This window comes from Leucoraja erinacea, chromosome 1 (assembly GCF_028641065.1).
Source record: "Leucoraja erinacea ecotype New England chromosome 1, Leri_hhj_1, whole genome shotgun sequence".
NCBI lineage: Eukaryota > Metazoa > Chordata > Chondrichthyes > Rajiformes > Rajidae > Leucoraja > Leucoraja erinaceus.
The window spans coordinates 84,768,411-84,792,076 of record NC_073377.1 but is presented as its reverse complement, the minus strand read 5'-3'; the positions used below and the strand labels follow the sequence as shown (position 1 = coordinate 84,792,076).

The 23,666-nt window shown below is 42.1% G+C and overlaps 1 protein-coding gene across 3 annotated transcripts in view; it reads right to left on the bottom strand.

Annotated features, from left to right (window-relative positions):
* The window catches only part of ppargc1a (peroxisome proliferator-activated receptor gamma, coactivator 1 alpha), a 569,866-nt gene that overhangs the window by 97,479 nt on the left and 448,721 nt on the right, over window positions 1-23,666 (bottom strand). The window contains exons 1-2 of one of the 3 annotated variants that reach the window (XM_055638246.1): window positions 20,201-20,588; window positions 16,679-16,858 (exon numbers count right to left, since the gene is read on the bottom strand). In XM_055638246.1, the coding sequence (XP_055494221.1) occupies window positions 16,679-16,858; window positions 20,201-20,209 (189 nt within the window). In that variant the 5' untranslated portion in view covers window positions 20,210-20,588. Of the gene's footprint in view, window positions 1-16,678; window positions 16,859-20,200; window positions 20,589-23,666 lie in introns of those variants that run through there. The other 2 variants (XM_055638238.1, XM_055638229.1) reach the window with 2 other exon arrangements.

Here is a 23,666-nt window from a genome sequence, read left to right as displayed (position 1 = left end):
CACCCCATCACTCTTCACATCCAACACATCATTTTCTGATATTTCTGCCACTTTCAATGTGATCCTTCCACCAGTCCCATCTTCCCAGCCCCCCTCCTTTCCGCCTTCCACAGAGGCTGCTTCCTCCGCAACTCCTTGGTTCATTCATCCTATTCCACCCAAATCACCTCCTTCCCTAGCACTTTCCCCTGAAACCACAGGAGACGTAACAGCTGTCCCTATACCTCCTTCCTCACATCCATCGAGAGACCCCAGCAGTCTTTCCAGGTGAGACAGAGGCAAATGTTCATACGCAAAATATGAGATGCTGTTCCTCCAATAGCACCTCATATTTTGCTTCATATTACAAATCAGTGGTATGAATATTGATTTCTCTAACTTCAGGTACTCCCAGCATTCCCTCTCTCTCTATCCCTCCCCCACGCAAGTCACACTAGCTTCTCGTTTTTACCTAACAAACAGTTAACAATGGCCTGTTTCCTTTATCATCGTTAGTTTTTTTTGCATGTTGTAGAGGCACCAAATGTAGTGAACAAATGGGTTACTTTATTCAGACATATAAGGTTTGTTATACATGCACATTGGTCCTCTAACATAAAGTTGTTGCTGCTGCTGCGAGGCTGTTGCCCCATGGGCTCGAGTTGAGCCCCTGCTGAGGTGAAAGGATACTCACCCCTAGAGAGAAGATAGATGGTCAGCTCAAAGTAAGAGAGAGAGAGAGAGGGTTGTCCCAGGGTTCGTTTTATATATCCCAGGACACACCCTTATACCCCATGACAACTCCTCCCTATCATTGCCCAGTCATGTGCCCGACTGCTGAGGGTTCATGTAGCTAGTGGCCTAACCACTGGGTGCCACAAAACGACCCCCCCCCCCAGAACCAGAGGCAGGAAAACGAGCAGGCCGACAAAACGCGGCAGCCTGACTCGTAAACTAACAGGCAGACCGTGAGGGCGGACGTCGAAAAGGGATGGAGCACGCTCCTCTTCTACCGGTCAAGGGCAGCTCTTGCTGTAGGTTGGGGGCACCCCGGCTGTGGGTCAGGACAATAGGCCCCGCAGGCACAGTCGATGCTCTGGCTATGGGACATCCTGAGGTATGCCGTGGGGTGCAAGGAGACCAACACAAAAGCCGCAAGAGGGATGAGGTATAGACCAGTCACGTCGACCAGCAAGGGATTGTGACATGAGAAAGACGTCGGTAACAATGCAAATCCAACAACAAGAAACTAATAGTAATATTAAGCTAGGTGATAATAGTGGATGGTGGAAAATTAAACTATAGTGAGCAAACAGTAAAGATACAGCAAACTCCAAAGTGGTCGGATTAGCAGTGCCTGAAACTGGAGGCTGTAGTAACATCAACTGACCAGGGGTGGCGCTGTGGACATCGGTCAGGCTGCATAGACGGCATTCGACCAGAGGTGGCGGTGTTGACGGTGGTCAGCAGATCGAGCGTCAATTCCGGCTGGCAGCGGCAGCCATTTTTATAGTCGCTGCAACGGCCATGTGCGAATAGGCCAGGGCGGTCATTTTGACATCAGGTCACTATGGTAGATGGTCGGGTGCTTTCATCGGGAAATCCAAAATATCAATTTTGGAACGTCGGGGTCACCAATGTAGAGGCACCAAATGTGGTGAACAAATGGGTTACTTTATTCAGGCATATAAGGTTTGTTATACATGCATGTTGGTCCTCTAACATAAAGTTGTTGTTGCTGCTGCAAGGCTGTTGCCTCGTGGGCTTGAGCTGAGTCCCTACTGAGGTGGAAGGGGGGGGGGGGGGGGAGAGAGAGAGAGAGAGAGAGAGAGGAGGGAGAGGGGGAGAGAGAGAGAGAGAGAGAGAGAGGGGAGAGGAGGAGAGAGAGGGAGAGAGAGGGGGAGAGAGAGGAGGGGGAGAGAGGGGGGAGAGAGGGGGGGAGAGAGAGAGGAGAGAGAGAGAGAGAGGGAGAGAGAGAGAGAGAGAGAGAGGAGAGAGGGAGAGGGGAAGAGAGAGGACAGAGAGGGTGAGATAGAGAGGAGAGAGAGAGAGAGAGAGATCCCAGGACACACCCCTGTACCCCGTGACAACTCCTTTCTGCCATTGCCCAGTCACATGACCGACTGCTGAGGGTTTGTGTAGCTAGTGGCCCAACCACCGGGTGCCACCACAATATCTTTCATTAGTTGTTCTTTATCTCTCTACATCATCGTCCATATCTCTTGTTTCCCTTATCCCTAACCAGTCTGAAGAAGGGTCTGAGTTACACCACCTATTTGTGTCTATCTTTGGTTTAAACCAGCATCTGCAGTTCGTTCCTACACAAGTATTCCCTGTATTGCCTCTATCAATGTATTCCCTGAACTCCAGTGAGTATGGACCCAATGTTCAATCAGCCTACATAGATAAATTCTTTCCAGGAATTAATCATTTTTAATTAAAAAATTATTTTTCATTCTTCCTTCCAATGTGGATAACCCTGTATTTATCATGTTCTGTTCGATATACCAATTTCTTGTCCACTCAATTATCTAATCCATATCCCTGCACAGATTCTTTGTGCCCTCATCTCAGCTTAATATGACTTGCTAATTTACTTTCACATTCTATCTTCCCCCTTTTTCATATTTTTCTTTAGTTACCCTCTGCTTGTTGCTAAATCCAGAGGGTATACAATTTTGTCCTCGCTAATTGATTGGCAATTGTACGATTTTGCATATGATATTGGAAAAGTAGATTTGTGCTGTTACTGTGGATGTTACGACAGACTTTCTGCAACCCTTTAGCATGTGAGACTATTGTTCCATGCAGCATTGCAGAGGTCAAAGTCAACTGCATAAATGAGGCATGTTATGCTTCTAAATTCTATTTTTACATGGAATATGCATGAAGCCAAGGCCACTGGTATCTGAAAATTTCATAGCAGCACAAATGTACATCAATGTAAAAGAGACAACAAAACCTCAAAGCCAGGTCAGTGTGCCTGTGATGCCATGTGGAGTGACAACACAATTAGCAGAGTAATCTCATGCTTTGGGCTTTGCCTATGCATGTTACCATTCTAGCCTGATGCACAAACTCATTTTAAACATGCCCAGTTGATTTATTATTATTCTGAAACAGCAAAACTAATTTTTTTGACTCTACTAATGTGTGTATACTACACGCACATAAAACTAAGGATTAGTCAGCTTGAGAGGATTACATAGAACGTGCATCCAAGCAGTTATGTGTTTTATTTTCCTTTTATTGAATATGACTTGAAATCTATTGGCTGTTTTAGTATCATTCAGGTACTAGTCTGAAACTGCTCGCTGCAATACTCTGACAGCTTAAGTTAAACTGCTTTTGGAGTAATTACAAAATAATCATTATCCACAAATTGAAATAAAATCATGGCAAACATTCTAGCAATGTTGTAATATTTCTTCACTGTTGAATTAACGCCACAGCATTGTTCAAGTGTTTGTAATTCAGCAGGTAGCCACTCCGTGGCTCAGTTGAATACAAACGTAAGGAATTTAATCCTCGTTTTTATATGCGGCATTGATGTTGCCACATCTAATGTAGCTTCTTATTTAAAGTTGGTAAAGTGTTGGAAGCAGTTCAGAGTAGATTTACTGGACTAATACCTGAAACAGTAGGTTGTCTTGTGAAGAAAGGTTGCCCAGGCTTATATTTTCTGAAGCTTAGTGAGAGTGAGAGGGGGTTTGATTGAAACATACTATATCCTAAGGGTTCCTGACAGAAGGAAATAGTGAGGACGATGCTTCTCACCTTCCCATTTCCATATTGATGTTTCTGTCCTGGGTCACCTGCAATGTCAGAGTGAGGCCACTCGCTAACTGGAGGGAAATACCTCATATTCCGCTTGCGTTTCTTACAATGGTTCAATTATATGAACATTGCATTCTCCAATTTTAGGTGACAAACCTACAACAACCTTTCCACTTCCAGCTACATCCCATCCTCGGGCTTCACATTTTGCACTTCTTCTCTCCTTATCTCTCAGTCTTTTATTTTCTATCCATCTCTGGCCTTTGTCCACCCATTTGCAAATCAAACCTCCCTCACCTGTATCCTAATCCCTAGTGGGGCTTTGGCCCGGCAGACCTCTCTTCCAGCTTTCTCCCCCAACTACAACCAGTCCAAAGAAGGGTCCCAACCAAAATCTCGCCTATCTTTGTTCTCCAGAGATGCTGCCTGATCCACTGTGTGTCAGGCACTTTGTGCCTTCTTTTGCTGGAATCTTTAATACTATAACATTCTGATAACATTTCAGCTACTTTCAAAAAATAATATCCAGAGGTTTTCTTTTGTTATGCCTATGGCAATGTATGTTCATTAGTTTCTTGCATTTGTTCAGTTTTCTATTTTCAACAACAGAGAAGATAATGGACTATAAATTTGAATATATAAACATGTAAATTAATATGGTGTTGTATAGGAAAATGCTGTTTTTATACTGCATTAGGAGAGCAATTTACGAATAGAAAATAAGCTGGGGGACACTAAGCTGGGGGGCAGTGTTAGCTGTGAGGAGGATGCTAGGAGACTGCAAAAGTGACTTGGATAGGCTGGGTGAGTGGGCAAATGTTTGGCAGATGCAGTATAATTTGGATAAATGTGAGGTTATCCATTTTGGTGGCAAAACCGGTAAAGCAGACTATTATCTAAATGGTGGCCGATTGGGAAAGGGGGAGATGCAGCGAGACCTGGGTGCCATGGTACACCAGTCATTGAAGGTAGGCATGCAGGTGCAGCAGGCAGTAAAGAAAGCAAGGTATGTAGCTTTCATTGCAAAAGGATTTGAGTATAGGAGCAGGGAGGTTCTACTGCAGTTGTACAGGGTCTTGGTGAGACCACACCTGGAGTATTGCGTACACAGGAAGGACATTATTGCCAGAGAGGGAGTGCAGAGACGGTTCACCAGACTGATTCCTGGGATGTCAGGACTGTCTTATGAAGAAAGACTGGATAGACTTGGTTTATACTCTCTAGAATTTAGGAGATTGAGAGGGGATCTTATAGAAACTTACAAAATTCTTAAGGGGTTGGACAGGCTAGATGCAGGGAGATTGTTCCCGATGTTGGGGAAGTCCAGGACAAGGGGTCACAGCTTAAAGATAAGGGGGAAATCCTTTAAAATCGAGATGAGAAGAACTTTTTTCACACAGAGAGTGGTGAATCTGTGGAACTCTCTGCCACAGAGGGTAATTGGCTATATGAGCACGTAAATTGTGGCTAAGGGGATCAGGGGGTATGGAAGGTAGAGGGTTGGATGATCAGCCATGATCATATTGAATGGCGGTGCAGGCTCGAAGGGCCGAATGGCCTACTCCTGCACCTATTTTGCGTTTCTATGTTTCTAAATGAGAGGGATCATCTGCAGCCTGGGATGCAGTGCCTGAGAGAGTGCTTGAAGCTGGCTCAATGACAACACATAAGAAGTGTCTAGATGAGCACGTAAATTGACACGGAATAGAGGGCTGAGAACCTAATGCTGGGCATTGCGATTAATACAGCAGATGATAGATGATCTGAATAGCCTATTTCCATGCTGTTCATTTCTATGGTTCTACATTTCTATTTTTCACTCAAGCTTTATTTCTCTTGTTCAGGCTTATTTTTCTGGTCAAGATCTTAGTATTTTTGAAATGCAACGTGCACTTCAGAAAGGATATGTCACAGCACCAATATCAACCAATTGAAAGCATTGCTGTACACCTGGAGACCTATGTGCATGGATAGATCGGGGTTACTGCATAGAGTATTGGATTATTTACTTAAGGGTGAAATGCACTGGAAACAGATTTGTGGTGTACTTACTCGACTGATATCTGGAATAGATGGCTTGTCTTATAAGGGAAAAAGGACGGGTTTGGCTTTATGACTGAACTTTATGAGACTGAAAGATGATTTGATTGACTCTCCCAAATCTTATAGTGAGTAGAAAGAAAAGTCCAGGGAAATGAGGCAGCTCAACCATCCCACCATATTTTCCCCACTACATCAGTTCAGCTAAGATTCAACCACATCTACCAAGCAGGCGGTTATTTTACATTGATTGATATATCTGCAAAATGTCCTGGGGCTAGCTGAAGAAACATGTTGTACAAAAGGAATGCATGCTTAATATATCAGCATACACACAAATCCTAGCCCTTTTCATGACATCAAGATGTCCCAACACACCTTCCAACCAAAGCATTATTTTTGGAACAGTACTAATTTTATACTGTGGTGAAGGTGCATTCAGATAGCAATATGAAAACGTCTGGTTCATATCCTTTTATGTTAATGTTGGTTGATACAGTGGTGCACTATTTTATGATACAAGTTTGGTGAAGCAGGATTTTTATTTGCCTGATGTCAGTACACATGACAATAATAAATTAATACCAATAACAATTCATGGGGTTCAGAAATTCTATCCTGTTTTCTGCTACCTGCTGCCTAATTTATTCCACATGCAAAGTCAATAATGGAGAATCAAATTAATGTGTAACTGCTTATACATGAAGCCAACGTGCCTGCAGTGAGCAGTGATTTTATTCTTGCACCACACTGTCTTAGCTTAGTCTAATTGGTTGCTCGTGGGATGAGGTGGCTTTCAATTTAAAACGTACCCCAGGACTTACTCAATGCCATGACCTTTACCTGGGGACTCACACACCTGTAACTGCCTTTTGAATGAACCTTTAAGGTTTTGTTCATACATTCTCAATACTTCTAAGATTGCTTCGGTGCTGGGTATAAACAGCATGGAGGTTCTTTTGGAATATAATTTCTCCTCAAGGAGCACCACCGGAAAAATAAAGTGCTCACCTACCACTAATTCTATTAGTGGTATTTATTGCTCTTGAATGTTAATTAGCATTTCACACAGATTTTTCTACCTGTGGTTATCATTAACCGAGGAATGATTCGGAAGGTAGACATGCGGATCACCTGGTGGAACTTCTCCAGGGCTGGAGAAAGATTTTAGTTCTCAGGAGATCTCCAACAACAGGTTGCCTCAATTGCCTGCTTTTCTAAACCATGTTGCCTGCCTGAGTGATTTTGGAGTGAGTTCACACAACGTTTGATGGTTTACTCAAGGATTTTTGTGATCAGTGGGCATGACAGGGACACAATCTGTTTCATAAACAATGAAAACAAAACTGTCATTTATATGTAATGCAAATGTACTGTTTTGGTTACTGGGTCACTTACTCCATTGCATGCAATGTCCTGGGGAAGAGGAGCTATGATATTTTATTCTGAGGCACTGGGCTCATGCCCAATGTCACCCTGTTGACCGAGGCAAAGCGGAATAGAGCGAAAGATAGTGCAATTCCTTAAAGCAATTAATTTGTTTATAAATTCGTTGAGAAGCTTAAAAATTGTATTTTTTCCAATGATATTTAATTTAGTTTAGTGCATGGAAATAGGGAAACAGGCCCTTCAGCCCAATGAGTCCATGCCGACCATTCCTCATCTATTCGTACTAGTTCTATGTTTTTCCACTTGCTCCTCCATTCCAAACACATTGGAGCCAATTAATCTATAAACCTGCACATCGTTGGGATGTAGGAGGAAAGCAGAGCACCTGGAGGAAACCCACATTGTCACAGAGAATGTACAAACTCCACATAGGTCGCACAAAAGCTCAGGATTGGACCCGGCTCGACAAGCTGCGCCAACGTGCCGCCTCTGCATTTGGTCTTTTCAACAGGATTGTAAGATAATAATAGAGAATGAATAATAGACAATAATTGATAATGAATAGGAACACCCCCGTTTTACTGTTAATTTCTGTAAAGAGAAAATTAAACAAACACTTGGCGTTCACACGGTTAAACATATTGATTTCAAGTGAACAATTAACATCATGTAATATTAGTAAAGGATTGCATCCAAACAAAAATCAGCATTATACATACTTCTAAAAATTTAAAGACATGTTTTCTATATAATTTTGGAACAACATTTATGAAATAATCTATTGTGTTACAGCTTAAATTATACAGTTATCTTTTAAAGCTTTTGCAGATTTGATTTTCTTAATAATTTGTGGCAGTCTTTGTCAATCTATTTCAAGCAGAGAACAGCTCCTGCAATTTGTTACTCGGCCATATGACTCATGCTGCAGTGTACGCTACCATATGATTCATATTGCAGTGTCAATGTGCTGTGGTTTATAGTACCTACGACCAATAGTATGCTTTCTATATGGAGAACTTGAATTTTACAGTTTTAGGGAATGGAAAAAGACCCCTGAAGGCCTACTTGGAAAAATTGGTTTTGATTTTCTTCATTGCTAAATCTTTTTTGTCAGCAATAAAACATCTACCATGCAAAATTTACACTTCTATTTGCTTTGCTTTAAGAATGCTGTGCATGGCTTTCAAATTGTGCATCTCCACTACTGACGTTAATGGGATGTGCTGGTTAGTAGAGTGATGGCAGACTGTGGTAAATTTTAATAAGATTTACCACAGTCTGATGATGACTTTGAATATGCATGTGGCATTAAGTTAACCAATTTCAATAATGTTGGATATTACAGAGATTTTTCACATCTTTAATTCCATGTTCCCCCACATAAAGCACTGTGCATATAACTTGAACTGAATTTATCGGTTTCTAGGTAGTAAGGAAGCAAACTTCAATAGGCAAAACCAAATATTTACCAGATAAGACACTAATAATGCAACAAATCAGCTTACTATGCCATTCCATCGTATCATTCAAACTGTACAGATTATAAATCACATTCATACAAACGTATGCCAGAAAAAGATTTTAACCAATTTATAATCAATTCTAACATCCCAAAGTTACCGAGCAACAAATAACCTTGCAACAACCTTCTTTAATCATGTAACATTTCACAATGGAATTCAGATTTTACACTCACTGACATAACTAAGGCAGATCTATGTTCAGCAGTGCACTTGACTGACAGTATACATGGTTAATTTTGAATGTATTATTTTAATTGGAAATCATTAAGAAAATAGAGGCCATAATCTGATATTATTTAGTACCTGAGAAGAGTATCATGCTTTATATATGGAATGATTTGTGCGTCCAACGGAATCCTCTCCTGTTATTTGTTTAGTCCTTAAAAACTTTGTGCTAGCATTTAGTTTCGTTTATAGTTTAGTTTAGTGATACAGCGTGGAAACAGGCCTTTCGGCCCATCAAGCCAAGAAATGATTACCCGCACACTAGTTCTATCCTACACATCAGGGATAATTTACAGTAGCTAATTAATGTACAAACCTGCACGTGTTTGAAATGTGGAAGGAAATCAGAGCACCCAGATAAAACCCAACGTGGTCACAGGGAGAACGTACAAGGTCCGTACAGACAGCACCCATAGTCAGGATTGAACCCAGGTCTCTGGCGCTGTAAGGCAGCAGCTCTACCACTGTGCCGCCCCTGTTCACTATTCGTTAGTAATGGAACATCTTATTCATGTACTTTATACTTTAAAAACACATATCCAGAAGCCTTGGAAAGTCATGTTAGCCACTCTACAGCAAGATTCAGTGTCCCTTATTGAAGATACTGTCTCTTAGTATCTCTCATACTGAGAGAATGGTGCACAGGTACTGGCAGCCTTTCAGAGCCAAGGCAAAAAGGTCTAGTCTGCATTCCGAATGTCACAAGCCAACCCTTCCATGGAATGCATCACATACAAATATAATCCTTTCCTAGTGTGACATATATAGATGCAATATATGTGCACATTTGACACGCACAGACAATATCCAACAGGGGTTACTGAAGTGAGGGGAAGTGACAATTCAAATAAATGTTCACGTGCACAATCTGGGATACCTAGAGCTACTCAACTGCAGCCACAGTTTAATATGTAGCCAAGGACAGGAATTGAAAGAACATCCACTGATAAATTGGTTCATCAAACTGAGCAGGACAATCTTATTTGTCTGGAACCTTATGCACGTAAAATTCCTGCTGTAAAGTGAATTTTTATGTGATGGCATCTATTGAATAAGGATGTGACCAGAATGAATACTGCTCGATATACATTGCAACCTTGAAACGTTGGCATGGTTGACAAGCTGATGTAATGGGTGGATAGGTATCAGATGAAACAATGTGGAAATGTGAAATTTATACGTTAGGAGCAAATATAAATTAGAGAATACAATTGAAAAATGGATACACTCCTTTTGACTTATTATCCTCCCTCTTGAAGTACTTCCTTGAAATTAATAACAACTTCCTCACAGGGCAGCACAATGGCACAGGTGTAGAGTAGCTGCCTTACAGCACCAGAGACCCAGGTTGGCTCCCAGCTACAGGTGCTTGTCTGTGTGGAGTTTGTACGTTCTCCCCATGACCTACGTTGGTTTTCTCCGAGAACTTTGGTTTCCTCCCATTCTCCAAAGATATACAGGTTTGTAGGTTAATTGGCTTGGTATAATTGTAAAAATCATCCCTAATGTAGGATATTGTTAACGTGTGGGAATCGCTGATCGGTGCGGACTCGCGTGGCCAAATGGCCTGTTTCCGCGCTGTATCTCTAAACTAAAAACAAAGTTCAATGCTCCACCTTGAAACCAAATTCATTATTCCGCTGAGTTTTGTGACATGTGCAGTCATGCCACAATTTGTGCCTCATAAATCAAGTCTTGTTCAGTCAAGGCCAGGTATTATGGGTCAGCTGACTGTCAATGTCATTTCTCAACATGTTTGCAATGCTGCTACGACTTCATCCTTGTGATGGAATTATATCAGGGAATGGCCTACTCATCACAAATCTGGGAATGGAGGAAGTGCAGAAGATGATTCTGTACTTCCGTCTGTAGTGAGCATGAGCAGCTTGTCACTGTCCTCAGACTCGAGGACAAATCTTGACCAAAGATCATTCAGCACAGGATGGTGTCAAGCATCTGAAATGTTAGGACTATCCAACCAAATAGGAACCAATGGTTCAGAGCAAGTCTTAGTGCTCAATGCAAAACTGTTTTTTTTGTAAGTATTCTGGAGCTGTTCCTTTAAGGATGACAGTATACCAGCAATACAATATATATAGATTAGTTTAGTTTAGAGATACAGTATGGTAACAAGCCCTTTGGCCCACTGAGTCCATGCCGACCAGCGATCACCCATACACTATTTCAATCCTACACACTAGGGATAATTTGCAGAAGCCAATTGTATTAGAAACCTGCATGTGTTTGGAATGTGGAGGGAAACCAGAGCATCCGAAGAAAACCCATGTGATCGGGTCTCGGGTCTCTTGCGCAGCAACTCTACCGCTGTGCCACTGTGCCGCCCTTATCTTATAATACCTTATGTATACAATAGCTTATGCTCTGAGTGGATTATTTAAATTTGAAAATAAATAACTTTAAAATTAAAGTAAACATAAAAAAGATGTAAATTAAAACATTAAAACTCTGATAAATAATTCAAAACGTCAAACTAAAATGAAGTGAATTTTTAAGAAGCAACATATTTTACCCTTATCATGGCAAATCTCCACCCTATAATTCACTTTGAAATTATTGGGATCTTGGATCCTGCACCAGGTCTGACCTGACCTGGGCTAAATGCCAGTGATGACTCCTCACTGTATGCCTAGGGAACCCAACGAGATTGGGCACTGCAGACACACTGGCGGGAAGTCCAACATGAGATCCTTCTGAATTTGTCAGTAAGACCAGACTTCTTGTCTTGATCATGCATGAGTAGTAGTCCAGGATATAGACATCACTGAGTGCACATTGGCTTTCCCACTGAGAACTGCTGGTAATCACATTTTTTTCTTGACCATTATTTTTTATATATTTGTAATAGAAAAATTCGCTAGCAAGACTAGGCTGGAAAAAAGCTTCATTGCATCACAGTAAGCATAATACATTCTGATTTTTTTTTTAAATGTAAGATCAGCATTTGCCACATTCATCCAGAGAGTCATAGTTCCATCATACAGGATGGAATTAGGTGCTTCAGCTCACCAACACAATGCCAAACATGGAGCACCAATTCACCATAATGCCAGATTATTATCCCCACATTCTCATCAATCCCCCACAAATTCTAACACTCTCCTACACAATTGTGACAATTTACAGTGGCCAATTAAACTTATAACCTCCATACCTATGGATTATAGAGGAAACTAGAGTAGCAGAGGAAACCCACATGGTTACAAGGAAAACTTGCAAACTCCACACAAATGCCACCAGAAGTCAGGATTGAACCTGAGTCACTGTGTTGCCTATCATGGTTTAATTTAATTTTAATTAGTTAATATATTTTAGAACCAAAATAAACAGTAAGTGGCATTGAAACATCATTTTTAATCCACTCGAGTCATTAATCACAACCACACATACTTCATGGATTATAAAATCGGCTCATTCTTGATTGAAAAAAAAAACACTTTGCTCTCAAACCTACAGTACATATCCTTAATCCTTTTTCAACACATGCCAAATTAAAATAAAACAGAACATTGTTTTGAGCTGAATATTTCAGTGCATGGTATTTAGTGCAGATGTTGTAAATCTTTGATTTAAAAAAACATTTAAGCATCTGTAGATTGGTTACTTTACTTACTAACCATTGTAATGCTTTATTATTATAAGCTCCGCCTACTACCACACTATTCATATTATCGCAACCCGACATGCTGCCAGTCAGTGCTGCCATACAGTAGATGTAACATGCTGTAGTGTGTTGTATCCATTACTCAATAAATACTGTTGTACCAAATAAGTGATCACTGTTTGATTCACTCAACATGGTGTCAGAACTGGTTAACCCACTGCGCATTTAAGTATATCGGCTTTTATTTATTTCCAGTGCTTTGTTTTCTCCCATTTTGTCCCACTTCTTGTGTTGCCATGGCCAGCTCATTCCGTAAACCTGACCCTCTGATTTTTGACTCAGACCTTGCTGAACGTTGGCAGATTTTGGAGCGTAATTTCAACCATTACATTCGTGCTGCTCATCGCAACGTTCCACCAGAACACCGTGCCTCTATGCTTCTCAATGTTGCTGGCCCAGAATCTATCAAATGAGCAGGGCGTTTCGACTGTTGCAAAGATCGACATCGGAGCCAAATGCAAAGTCATGTCATTATCCGAATTTACACGGATCAAAAATGCTGAACATATTGTAAACACTTCAGCCACTTTGTTAGCCAATGGGGGAGGGGAGGTGCACCCAATTGGAGAAGCTGGGCTGAACTGCCACCTAGCATCACAAGTTCATAAGCTGGACATTTTCATTGTCCGTGGGAAAGTTGCAACTCCGCTTGGCGTTAACGTGTGCCAGGACCTAGGACTGGTAACATTTGGGCCTGCTGTCCATCAAATATCTCTTGCCGAGGGCTCCACCCAGCAGATACTTTCCGAGTACAAGGAACTATTTGATGATAAGCTTGGGAAACTACCCATCAAATACAACATTGTCACCGATGCAAATGTCCTACCTGTGGTATGAGCACCACACCCCATTCCACATGTTATGCATGACAGAGTACACAATGAGCTCCAGCGGATGGTGTCCCTGGGTGTCATTGCCATGGTTACTGACCCATCCGACTGGGTTTCCACCATGGTGATTGCAACAAAGAAAAACAAAGAAGAAATACGAATTTGTATCAACCCCAGAGACCTGAACATAGTGATCAAACGCCCGCACTACCCTATGCGCACAGTGGAGGAAGTTGCTGCCCAGCTAGGCAGTGCCTCTGTGTTTTCTGTTCTAGACGACAAAAGTTAATTCTGTCAGATCCCGCTGGACCGCAACTTGTCCAATCTCACCACATTCGGAAACCCATTTGGCCGTTACAAATTTCTGTAGATGCCCTTTGGCATCAACTCTCCCAGCGAATTATTCCAACGTACAATCCTTGTGCCATCATTGTCGACATTATTCTCGTTGCTGAACGTGATGCCAACTTGAAAAAAATACTGAACCCTACAAAAGACATCCATCTCAAGCTCAACCATCTGAAGTGCAGATTTTGCATCAAGGAGGTCCATTATGTCGGACACGTATTCACAAAGAACAACCTTAGACCTGACCCCTCCAAGAACATTGCCATCAATGAGATGCCAGTTCCCACTGACATGACAAATTTGCAGAGAATCCTGACAATGGTTAACTACTTGAGGAAATTCATTCCCAACCTCAGCTAAATATCTTCTCCCCCAATGACAACAGATTCACAAGGTCTCTGCATGGTCCTGGTACCCACAACACTAGAGGGCTTTGGAAATCCTTAAATTACAATTGTCCAGTGCCCCTACCCTCGCTTACCGTGTCGGAGACTGAACAGCGATACACCAAGATCGAAAAGAAATTAGTAACCATGGTTTATGCCTGCACAAAATTCAAGGACTTTAGTTTTGGTAAGTCCATGGTTGTTGAAACAGATCACCAACCGTTGGTCACCATTCAGAACAAATCCATTCATGCCGCTCCTGCTCACCTACAATGGATGATAATGCAGCTACAGAGTTTAGAATTTACCCTAGTCTACAAAAGGGGAAAGGACATGCATCTGGCTCTCACGCTATCAAGAGCCCCATGAACAACCTGCAAACAACTGTCGTCTGAAAACAACCAGTTCACAGTAATGATGGTGTCGTACGTACCTACAGAATGCCTAAGCAACCTGGCAGAACATACGACTGCGGATTCAACTCTACAACTACTGCCCTCAGTCATCTGGCGTGGCTGGCCGGATAACCAATATCATGCTCGGCTTCCTATTCGCCCATACTACCTGGTTTGCGATGAACTGGTACTGCAGGGTCACAAAGGTGTCAGCCCAGCTGCTCTACGGGACAAATACTTTGATGCCGACCACAGTGGTGGACTACTGCGGCCCGACCTCCGGAGATTCGGAGGCTGCAACTGCGGGTCTGGCGGACGGCGGCACCGGGAGCCCGCGGGTCCCTGGAGGGAGACCGCTTTTCAGGGCTCCCGCAACGGCGACTTCTCCCGCCCGAGTTGCGGGGTCGAAGAGCTCCTGGAGCGGGGCTCACAGCACCGCCCCACGCGGCTTGGAATGGCTGTGGGACTCTGCGAGTGCCCGCCGGGGGGCTCCAACATCAAGAACCCGGTGTGCGACCTTGCACCACCCGGCGTGGCTTTAATGGCCGCGGGACAATCGCCATCGCCAGCCGGGGGCTTTGACTCTGACATCGGGGGAGAGTGCAGTGGAGAGATGGCCTGTTTTTTTGGCCTTCCATTACAGCGATGTGATGGATGTTTATGTAAATTATGTTGTGTCTTGGGTCTATTTGTTTGTAATGTATGGCTGCAGAAAGTCATTTCGTTTGGACCTCAAGGGATCCAAATGACAAATAAATTGAATCTTGATCTTGATCTTGGTCATCCCGGCATGACCGAGAAAGTTCAAGCCTGTGCCGTCTGCAACAGCCTGATGCAACACCAACAGAAGCAGCCCCTGCTCTCACACCCTGTTCCTCCTCTGCCTTGGTCCATGCTTGCTACTGACATATTCGAGTGGCATGGCAAACAGTATCTGGTACTCATTGACTCGTATTCGGGCTGGTTCGAAAGCGACCTGCTCCAAAGCATAACATCCGATGCAGTCACCCAGAAGCTGTCGTGCCATTTCGCCGTACACGGTGCCCCTGCACGCCTCTTGTCAGATAACGGCAGTCAGTTCACTAGACAGTGTTTCAAAAACTTTGCTCAACGAAAGGATTTTCGTCATGTCACCAGCAGTCCAGAATTCCCACAGTCAAACGGATCTGCAGAATGGGCTGTCCAGAGCGCCAAGCAATTAATGGCGTGCTCTCACCTTGCCAAATCCGATGTCTACCTGGACCTGCTCAAATGAAGAAACATCATCTGTGACCCAACACTGATGTCTCCTGCCCAACGCATGAAGTCCAGACAGACCCGTGCTGTACTGCCTGTGCCTCAACAACTGCTGCAACCACCGGTTCATTCACCACTTGCTGTACAGAAACAACTCCAGCTGAAACCTGCTGAACCTGCAGCTGCAGACCAACCATTGGTTGTGTCTCCGGCTTCCTCACCACCACGTTCGGTGCCCCACTCGCCTGCCTCGCCATGTTTGGCCCCGGGTCAACAGTGCTCCCGCCGCATGGGACCCCGGGAATCTTGCCGTTGAAGGGAGGAGCTGTACTAGATGGGTTTGTAAGCCGCCCCTTAGAAACGGGGATTTTGTTTGAATCATCTGTAATTCCCTGTATGCACTATTAGCGTTTTGGTTACTGTATTAATCAGTCAGCACCTAGCAATGTGCTTGTTCATATATATCACGTTATTTTAGTGTCATATATATCACGTTATCTGGATGTGTCTCACTTTTTTTTCTTACAAGGAAAGATGTAGATTGGTTACTTTACTTACTAACCAATGTAATACTTTATTATTATAAGCTGCGCCTACTACCACACTATTCATATTATCTCAACCCGACATGTGCTGCCAGTCAGTGCTGCCGTACAGTAGATGTAACATGCTGTAGTGTGCTGTATCCGTTACTCAATAAACACTGTTGTACCAGACCAGTGAGTATGTTTGATTCAGTCAACAGCACATACTTTCGCGAGCTTTTTGAGCATTATCTCACTTCAGATGTAACGTGCATTCAGCAAATTTCTGTTAAATTGATGCAACCAAAATTTGATTCTTCATATGTGCTATTTGAATGTCTTACCTCAAAGAGATCAGATGAGTCAGAGCCATACTGATTGGAAATAATTTCCGATTGGTCACTGTACCACTTGAGCCCACCTAGAAAATTTTCTGTGTCCAAGTCATTCACATCGAGCTCAGAAAGGTCAAGTTCAGGGAGATCTGAACACAGAGGCTGATCTTCACCTACTAAGGCAGCACACTGTGAAGAAAACAGAACACACTTTAAGATATTTGACTTTACTGAGAAACATTACCTAAGTAGTTCACTATAACAGTAGCCACTAAGAATTTTCAGCACCTTGCCAAACAATGTTCAGGTTCAGAGTGCCCAGGAGATTACTGTTAAGAGAAGTCCAAGAACAATGTGCGTTACTACCCTTCAGATTTTGTTCCTGTTATATTTTTCAGGTGATTGCCTTTGAATTTGAAAACCAAGCTTCAAAGCGAAGTTATTTTTAAATGCTCCCCATATAGTTATTCAAGGGTGCATTGATAATGGTGAGGATAAAAGTAGAAGCAAAAAGATACATTGGAACAGAAGGAATGATGGACCTCATGCTTCCACCAAAACAACACATTAGGTGCAGATCACTAGAACTTCATTAGTAACAATACCATGATTGTTAAATTGTTGGAATTTTTTTTTGGAGATTTTAAAAATAACTGAAGTTTGGAAAAAATGTCTACCCACACTATTTTGGTTGCAATAATTTTCCAAGCCATCTCTTCCAACTTGATAAAAGCAATTTATGTTAAAGTGGTTTACTATCAGTATATGCTACCGTAAAGAGGCCAACGAGTTTGAGACTAGGATTGCACTTATATTATCAAATAGTTGCTTTACCAACTTCTAAATTGCAAAATGCTTCCATCATTTGCTTAGTTTTGCCAGTTTGGTGAATTGACAATATAAATCAGCTTTTAAATGCTCACTGAGATTAGGAAATTAACTTCAGGAAATTGGGAGGAAAACAGCTGTCCAGCTATTCATGTGTATCTCATTGCCATATCTAGACAGTAGTACTAAGCTACTGATTCTTAAATGTTTAAACTTCTCTCACATTGCATGATGAACAGTATTGTGTTGTGTTTTTTTATAAAATATTTTCTTAAAATGGAGGCTTCATATAATCTAACACCACAGATTTTTGAAGTGACCATAGCTTGGTCCCAAATGCTTTAACAGTAAATAACCTTGAACTCAATTGTGCTGAACTGGATCTACTGGCCGGAGTCATCACTTGTCATCTCTGCATTTCTGGGATGCATGTGGAGGGCCTATTTCACTGATCAGCTGCACCCTTGACTCCTACAGTGTGGTCCATGTGATCCCTTTGCAGCAAACAGCCTCCAAATTACCCCTGACAACCTGTGCCAGAATCAAGCTGGGCACGGAGCTTTGCCATCCATCAATGCTGTCAGCTTTTTAAATGGCTCTGAGATCCCATTAATAACTATTAAAATTGAAGTACCGTTATGTAAAAATGATACCACAGGCAAATGATTTAAACCACAAAGAAACTTGGAAATAACTAAAAGCATTAATTAAAGCAATATAATTTGTTTAAAATTATGTTCCTGTTTGTCTCCTAAACTGCAGACCTCGTATCCCCATTAAAATCAATAAGGCATCAGAAGCTTTGCCAAGGCTGACCTGGCATGGGATCCAAGTGGTGGTTCCCCAGTTTAATACAGGGGAATCCCTGCAAGGTTGTGTCCCGCTTTTGGAGTGAATGCGCAGTGCAGTGGCAAAACAAATAACTGGCTCATCTCCTGCCCGATCCGGACCGGGCTGAACTGCTATCCACAGTCAGCTTGGCTTGGCCCATGTTTAACGATCAAGCATGGCACAAAGATGTCTTTATTTCCTGAATATTGTTCAGTTTCTAGTTTAACATGGTATTTGATGGTTAAAGCGACTGAATGATAGCAGCTTCAGGAAAGGACTGCAGAACTCAATTCAGTGACATCAAAAACCCAGAGAGCTGGCCACAATTCACTACTCCCCATTCATAAGTAATGTCACTAGAACACCACTTTAATATATCGCAACATGGGAAGTTCCACAGAAACCACTTGTGCTCAAGATGCTCCTACACAACATAAATCAGGAAACCCAGGGTCATAGTCTGGCTACAACATTTACGATTATGTGATCATTCCACTGGTCTGATCCTTTTCAAACTAAAATTCCAGATTGCATAAAATAGGTTAGATTTTATAACAGAGATCAGAGATTGAACAAGATTGCCTGTTACACATCATATTCACCTTTGCCCCTAATGAATTTCAAGGGCAATAGAACAATAATTGTCCACAACACCAGTTTATACAGTATCTCCATTATAAAATTCAAAATATACACATGGTACAAATATGCATATGATACATTCTTATACGATTGATATTTTCCCAAAACCTGCTGCCTTTCAAAAAGAAAGGCTGCAATAGGTTATCGGCAAGATTACAAAATATACTTTTAATGAATCACATAAAATGCTGCATTCTTTCCCTTGTTCACTCACAAATCGAACACATGACAGAAGAAAAGCAAGTTTGCAAACGGGCTGAAGAAAAAACCATGGCCAAAATCCATTATTTGAACAAACCACTCAGCTGCTTATAAACAAATAGAACCTCAGGGGCATCAAGATGTCAGTGGTGAAAAATGCACATAGTGTGTGTAGTTGCGAAGCATAAATATAAGAAGCATGCAAAAATAAAAATGCACTTTGTACTCATGCAAACGTGTTGGAATGCAACAACAAAGGCACATGAATGATTATACATCTTCTGCTTCACGGAACATAATATTAATTCTAAAAATGTGTCTCGTGGTTAGCTGCAACCTTACTGCCAAATGAATATTTCTGTAGTGGAACGTGAACACCTAAAACCCCCTCGCAGAGCTAAAAACGTATGACAGGCATACACTGGAGAACAGCTGTGAACCTGCCTGCTTTTTTTTCATGAATTGTTCCCATGCAGGTGATACAGATTTGATATATTAGTACCTATTTTTACACCTCCAGCAGCAGCGTATTCATACAGTCTGAAGCAGTCACATTCCTAGTGTGGATTGTGTGAATCTTATCGTTAGAAGGGAGTTATTTGGGAGGTAACCTGTGGGAACCTCAAAATAATTGAATTTGGAACATTATCAGCACCGTAACAATATTTAAATGTTAAACCAAAACACATTGTTCACACATTGAGCTAAGATATCTAATTGACTCAAACACATTGTTGATGCACACTTCCAGCAGATTTCCAAATGACAGCATGATTTTAGGTTATAACTGGATCTAGACACAATTGTTTCAGAAATGAGAATTAAATTAAAAGGAGTTAGTGTCACTTTCCACAGCATTGAAACTCACATGACATGTGACTGCATTCCAAATGAAGGAGGCAGATAAACAGATGATGGAATTTCTATCCTGCTTAAAATACTTTAGAGAAGTTTTAAGTTGAGGTCACAAAAAAAGGTTCAACAAAGCCAGTTCATCTTGAAATATAATAAAAGCATCAGTCTACTTGCCTGTGGCATTGCCTCAATCAATTACTGGTAGAACAAGTTCTGGACAGTTGAGGTTTAGATGAGCACACTTTTAAGTAGTATTCTCTGATCATTCCTACTTATTCCTGCTGCAAAGATCACTGAATCGTGTTACTGCTCACCTCTGTTTCACTCCACTCAAAGTATTGGTTGCACCTGTCCAGCTCCATTCAGCTTGTGGCTTAAAATCTCAATAAATCCGCTCACACACACAGGCACACACACAAGCACACACACACCCACAGAAGGCACACGTGTGGGTGCCGGCCCCATACAGAGATTGAACTGAAGGCACCTGACTTACTACTACACTAACGCTACTGTTTAGTGTCACATGACAAGGTTATTAAAAGTAGCTGTGCTGTCAGTCAGAAGTACTGTTCCATGATAAAACAAATGACGTATTAAGAGGGTGGAGCTACAAAGTGCAGTCAATCTTTAAACTACTCAACCTTTGAGTTCAGACCCAAGCTGTGTGTAAATCCACTGTTTCAAGGCACACCTTTCATTAGAAAGCTACAGATAAAGAAATTAACTCATAAAATCACCTACTCTTATAATCTTGAAATGTTTTATAGAACACGGGATAAGCACTATTACTGTAAATCTTAAATTGACTTTTACTATATTTTGTAAAATCAGAAACTAGTTTCATAAAACTTCATTTGCAGAGATCAGACAATACAAAACACTTTTATTATGTACCCCTTTCCCACTTTACACACAATGAAACTCATATGAATTGTATTGCTGAAGTATCAAACTAAATAAATACATTTGAATCTTGTTTTTGTCTGTTAGGTGGAGACACAAATCAGATTTCCATAAATTCATTGAAGATCATCTGACCACGTACTTCACCAAAACGTACACACTTCAAAAGGATCATAACAAAAAGGCACAGCTCATCTGTGTTGATAGTCAAAATACTGTGGTACAATAGAACATAGTGCATAGAACAGTACAGCACAGGAACAGGCCCTTCAGCCCACAATGTCCGTGCTGAACATAATGCCGAGACCAACTTTTATCTGCCTGCACATAATCCACATTCCTTCATTCCCTGCATAGCTATATGCCTATCCAAAAGTCTCTTAAATGCCACTATCATAGTTGCCTCAACCACCACCCCAGGCAACATATTCCGGGCACTCACCACCCTCTGTGTAAAAAAAAATCACCTCACACATTTTGTTTAAAGTTTGCCCCTCTCACCTTAAAGCTTAGCATTTATAGACAATAGGCAATAGAAAATAGGTGCAGGAGTAGGCTATTCAGCCATTCGAGCCAGCATTCAATGTGATCATGGCTGATCATCCACAATCAGTACCCCGTTACTGCCTTCTCCCCATATTCCTTGACTCCGCTATATTTAAAAGCTCTGTCTAGCTCTCTCTTGAAAGCATCCAGAGAACCAGCCTCCACCACCCTCTGAGGCAGAGAATTCCACAGAGAATTGATTTTTCCATTCTCTGAAAATGTTTTCTGACTGTCTACCCTATCCATGTCTCTCATAATGTTATATACTCCCATTAGTTCTCCCCGCAAACTGGCATTCCAGAGAAAACAATCCAAGTCTGTTCAACCTCTCCCTATAGTTCATACCCCATATTCCAGACATCATTATGGTAGACCTCCTCTGCACACTTTTGAAAGCTTCCACATTCTTCTTGTAAATGGTGTGATCAGAACTACATGCAATATTTCAAATGTAGCCTAACCAACATTCTGTAACCAAACTCACTGACTTAATGCAGCATTTTGGGTCTATCTCTATCTGTCATTTGTCCATCCATTTCTATAGCGGATCTATATCCCACTGTATACTTTGACAGCCTTCCTCGCAATCCTTGACCCTGGCAATCTTGGTGTAATCTACCAACTTACTAACTAACCAGTCTATGTTTACATCCAAGTCATTCATATATATCACAAGCAGAAGAGGTCCCAGCACAAATCCCTGCAGAATTTCAATGGTCACAGACCTCCAACGGGAATATTGTTCATCCACCCCAACCCCCTCTGCCTTCTATCATTAAGGCAATTTTCATGCAATTTCCACACGACCAAGTCACTGTTAATCCTGGGCATTTTAATCTTCTGGATCAGCCTACCATGGGGGATGTTATCAAGTCCCTGCAGAAAACATCCACCGCCCTAGTATCATTGACCACCTTTGTTACCACTTCAAAAAACTTGATCAAGATATGACCTGCCATGTACAAACCCATGTTGGCTGTCTCTAATTAACTAATTCATAAGATCATAAGTGATAGCAGTTTAGGCCATTCGGCCCATCAATTCTACTCTGCCATTCAATCATTGCTGGTCTACCTCTCTCTCCTCACCCCATTCTCCTGCCTTCTCCCCAAACCTCTGACACCCGCATTAATCAAGAATCTATCTATCTCTGCCTTAAATATATCCACTGACTTTGCCTCCACAGCCTTCTGGGGCAAAGAATTCCACAGATTCACCAACCTCTGACTAAAGAAATGTCTCCTCATCTTCTTACTAAAAGAACATCCTTTAATTCTGAGGCTATGATCTATAGTCCTAGAGGCTCCCACTAATGGAAACATCCTCTCACATCCACTATATCTAAGCCTTTCACTATTCTGTACGTTTCAATGAGTTCCCCCTCATTCTTCTAAATTCAAGCGAATATAGGCCCAGTACCATCAAACGCTCATCAAATGTTTACCTACTCTTTCCTGGGATCATACTTGTAAACTTCCTCTGGGCCCTCTTCAGAGTCAGACCATACTTCCTCAGATATGGGGCCCACTATTGCTCACAATATTCCAAATAGAAACATAGAAATTAGGTGCCGGAGTAGGCCATTCGGCCCTTCGAGCCTGCACCGCCATTCAATATGATCATGGCTGATCATCCAACTCAGTATCCCTTCCTGCCTTACCAGCGCCTTATAATGCTTCAGCATTATATCCCTGTTTTTTTTATTTTAGTCCTCTTGAAATAAATGTTTGCATTTGCCAACATTTATTACTTACTAGACTAATTGGGACCCGATGGGTCCCTGTCACACAGGAGACTTGGTCCCCCAAGCAATATTCCACCACTCACCCATAGCCCCTAACTGCACAGTTCCCCTCATCCATAGTACTCTCTCCTCCTCCTCTTCACCCTCCCTCTCCTTTCCCCTACCCTCAGTCACTCCCTTCCTCCCTCCAAAACTCCTCTCCCCTCCCTACCCCCTCCTATCCATCTATCCCCCATCTACCCCACACCTCACCTACCCCTATCCCCCCACTATCCCTCCTCACCTCCCCCACTCTGCCCTCCTCTACTCTCCCCCTCCTCTCCCTCTATTCCCCCTCAGCCCCCACTCTTCCTCCTCACCTCCTCCCTCTTCTTTTCCCTCTCCTCCTACCCTCCCCCAATCCCTCCCTCACCTCTCCTTTTCTCTACCCTCAGTCACTCCCTC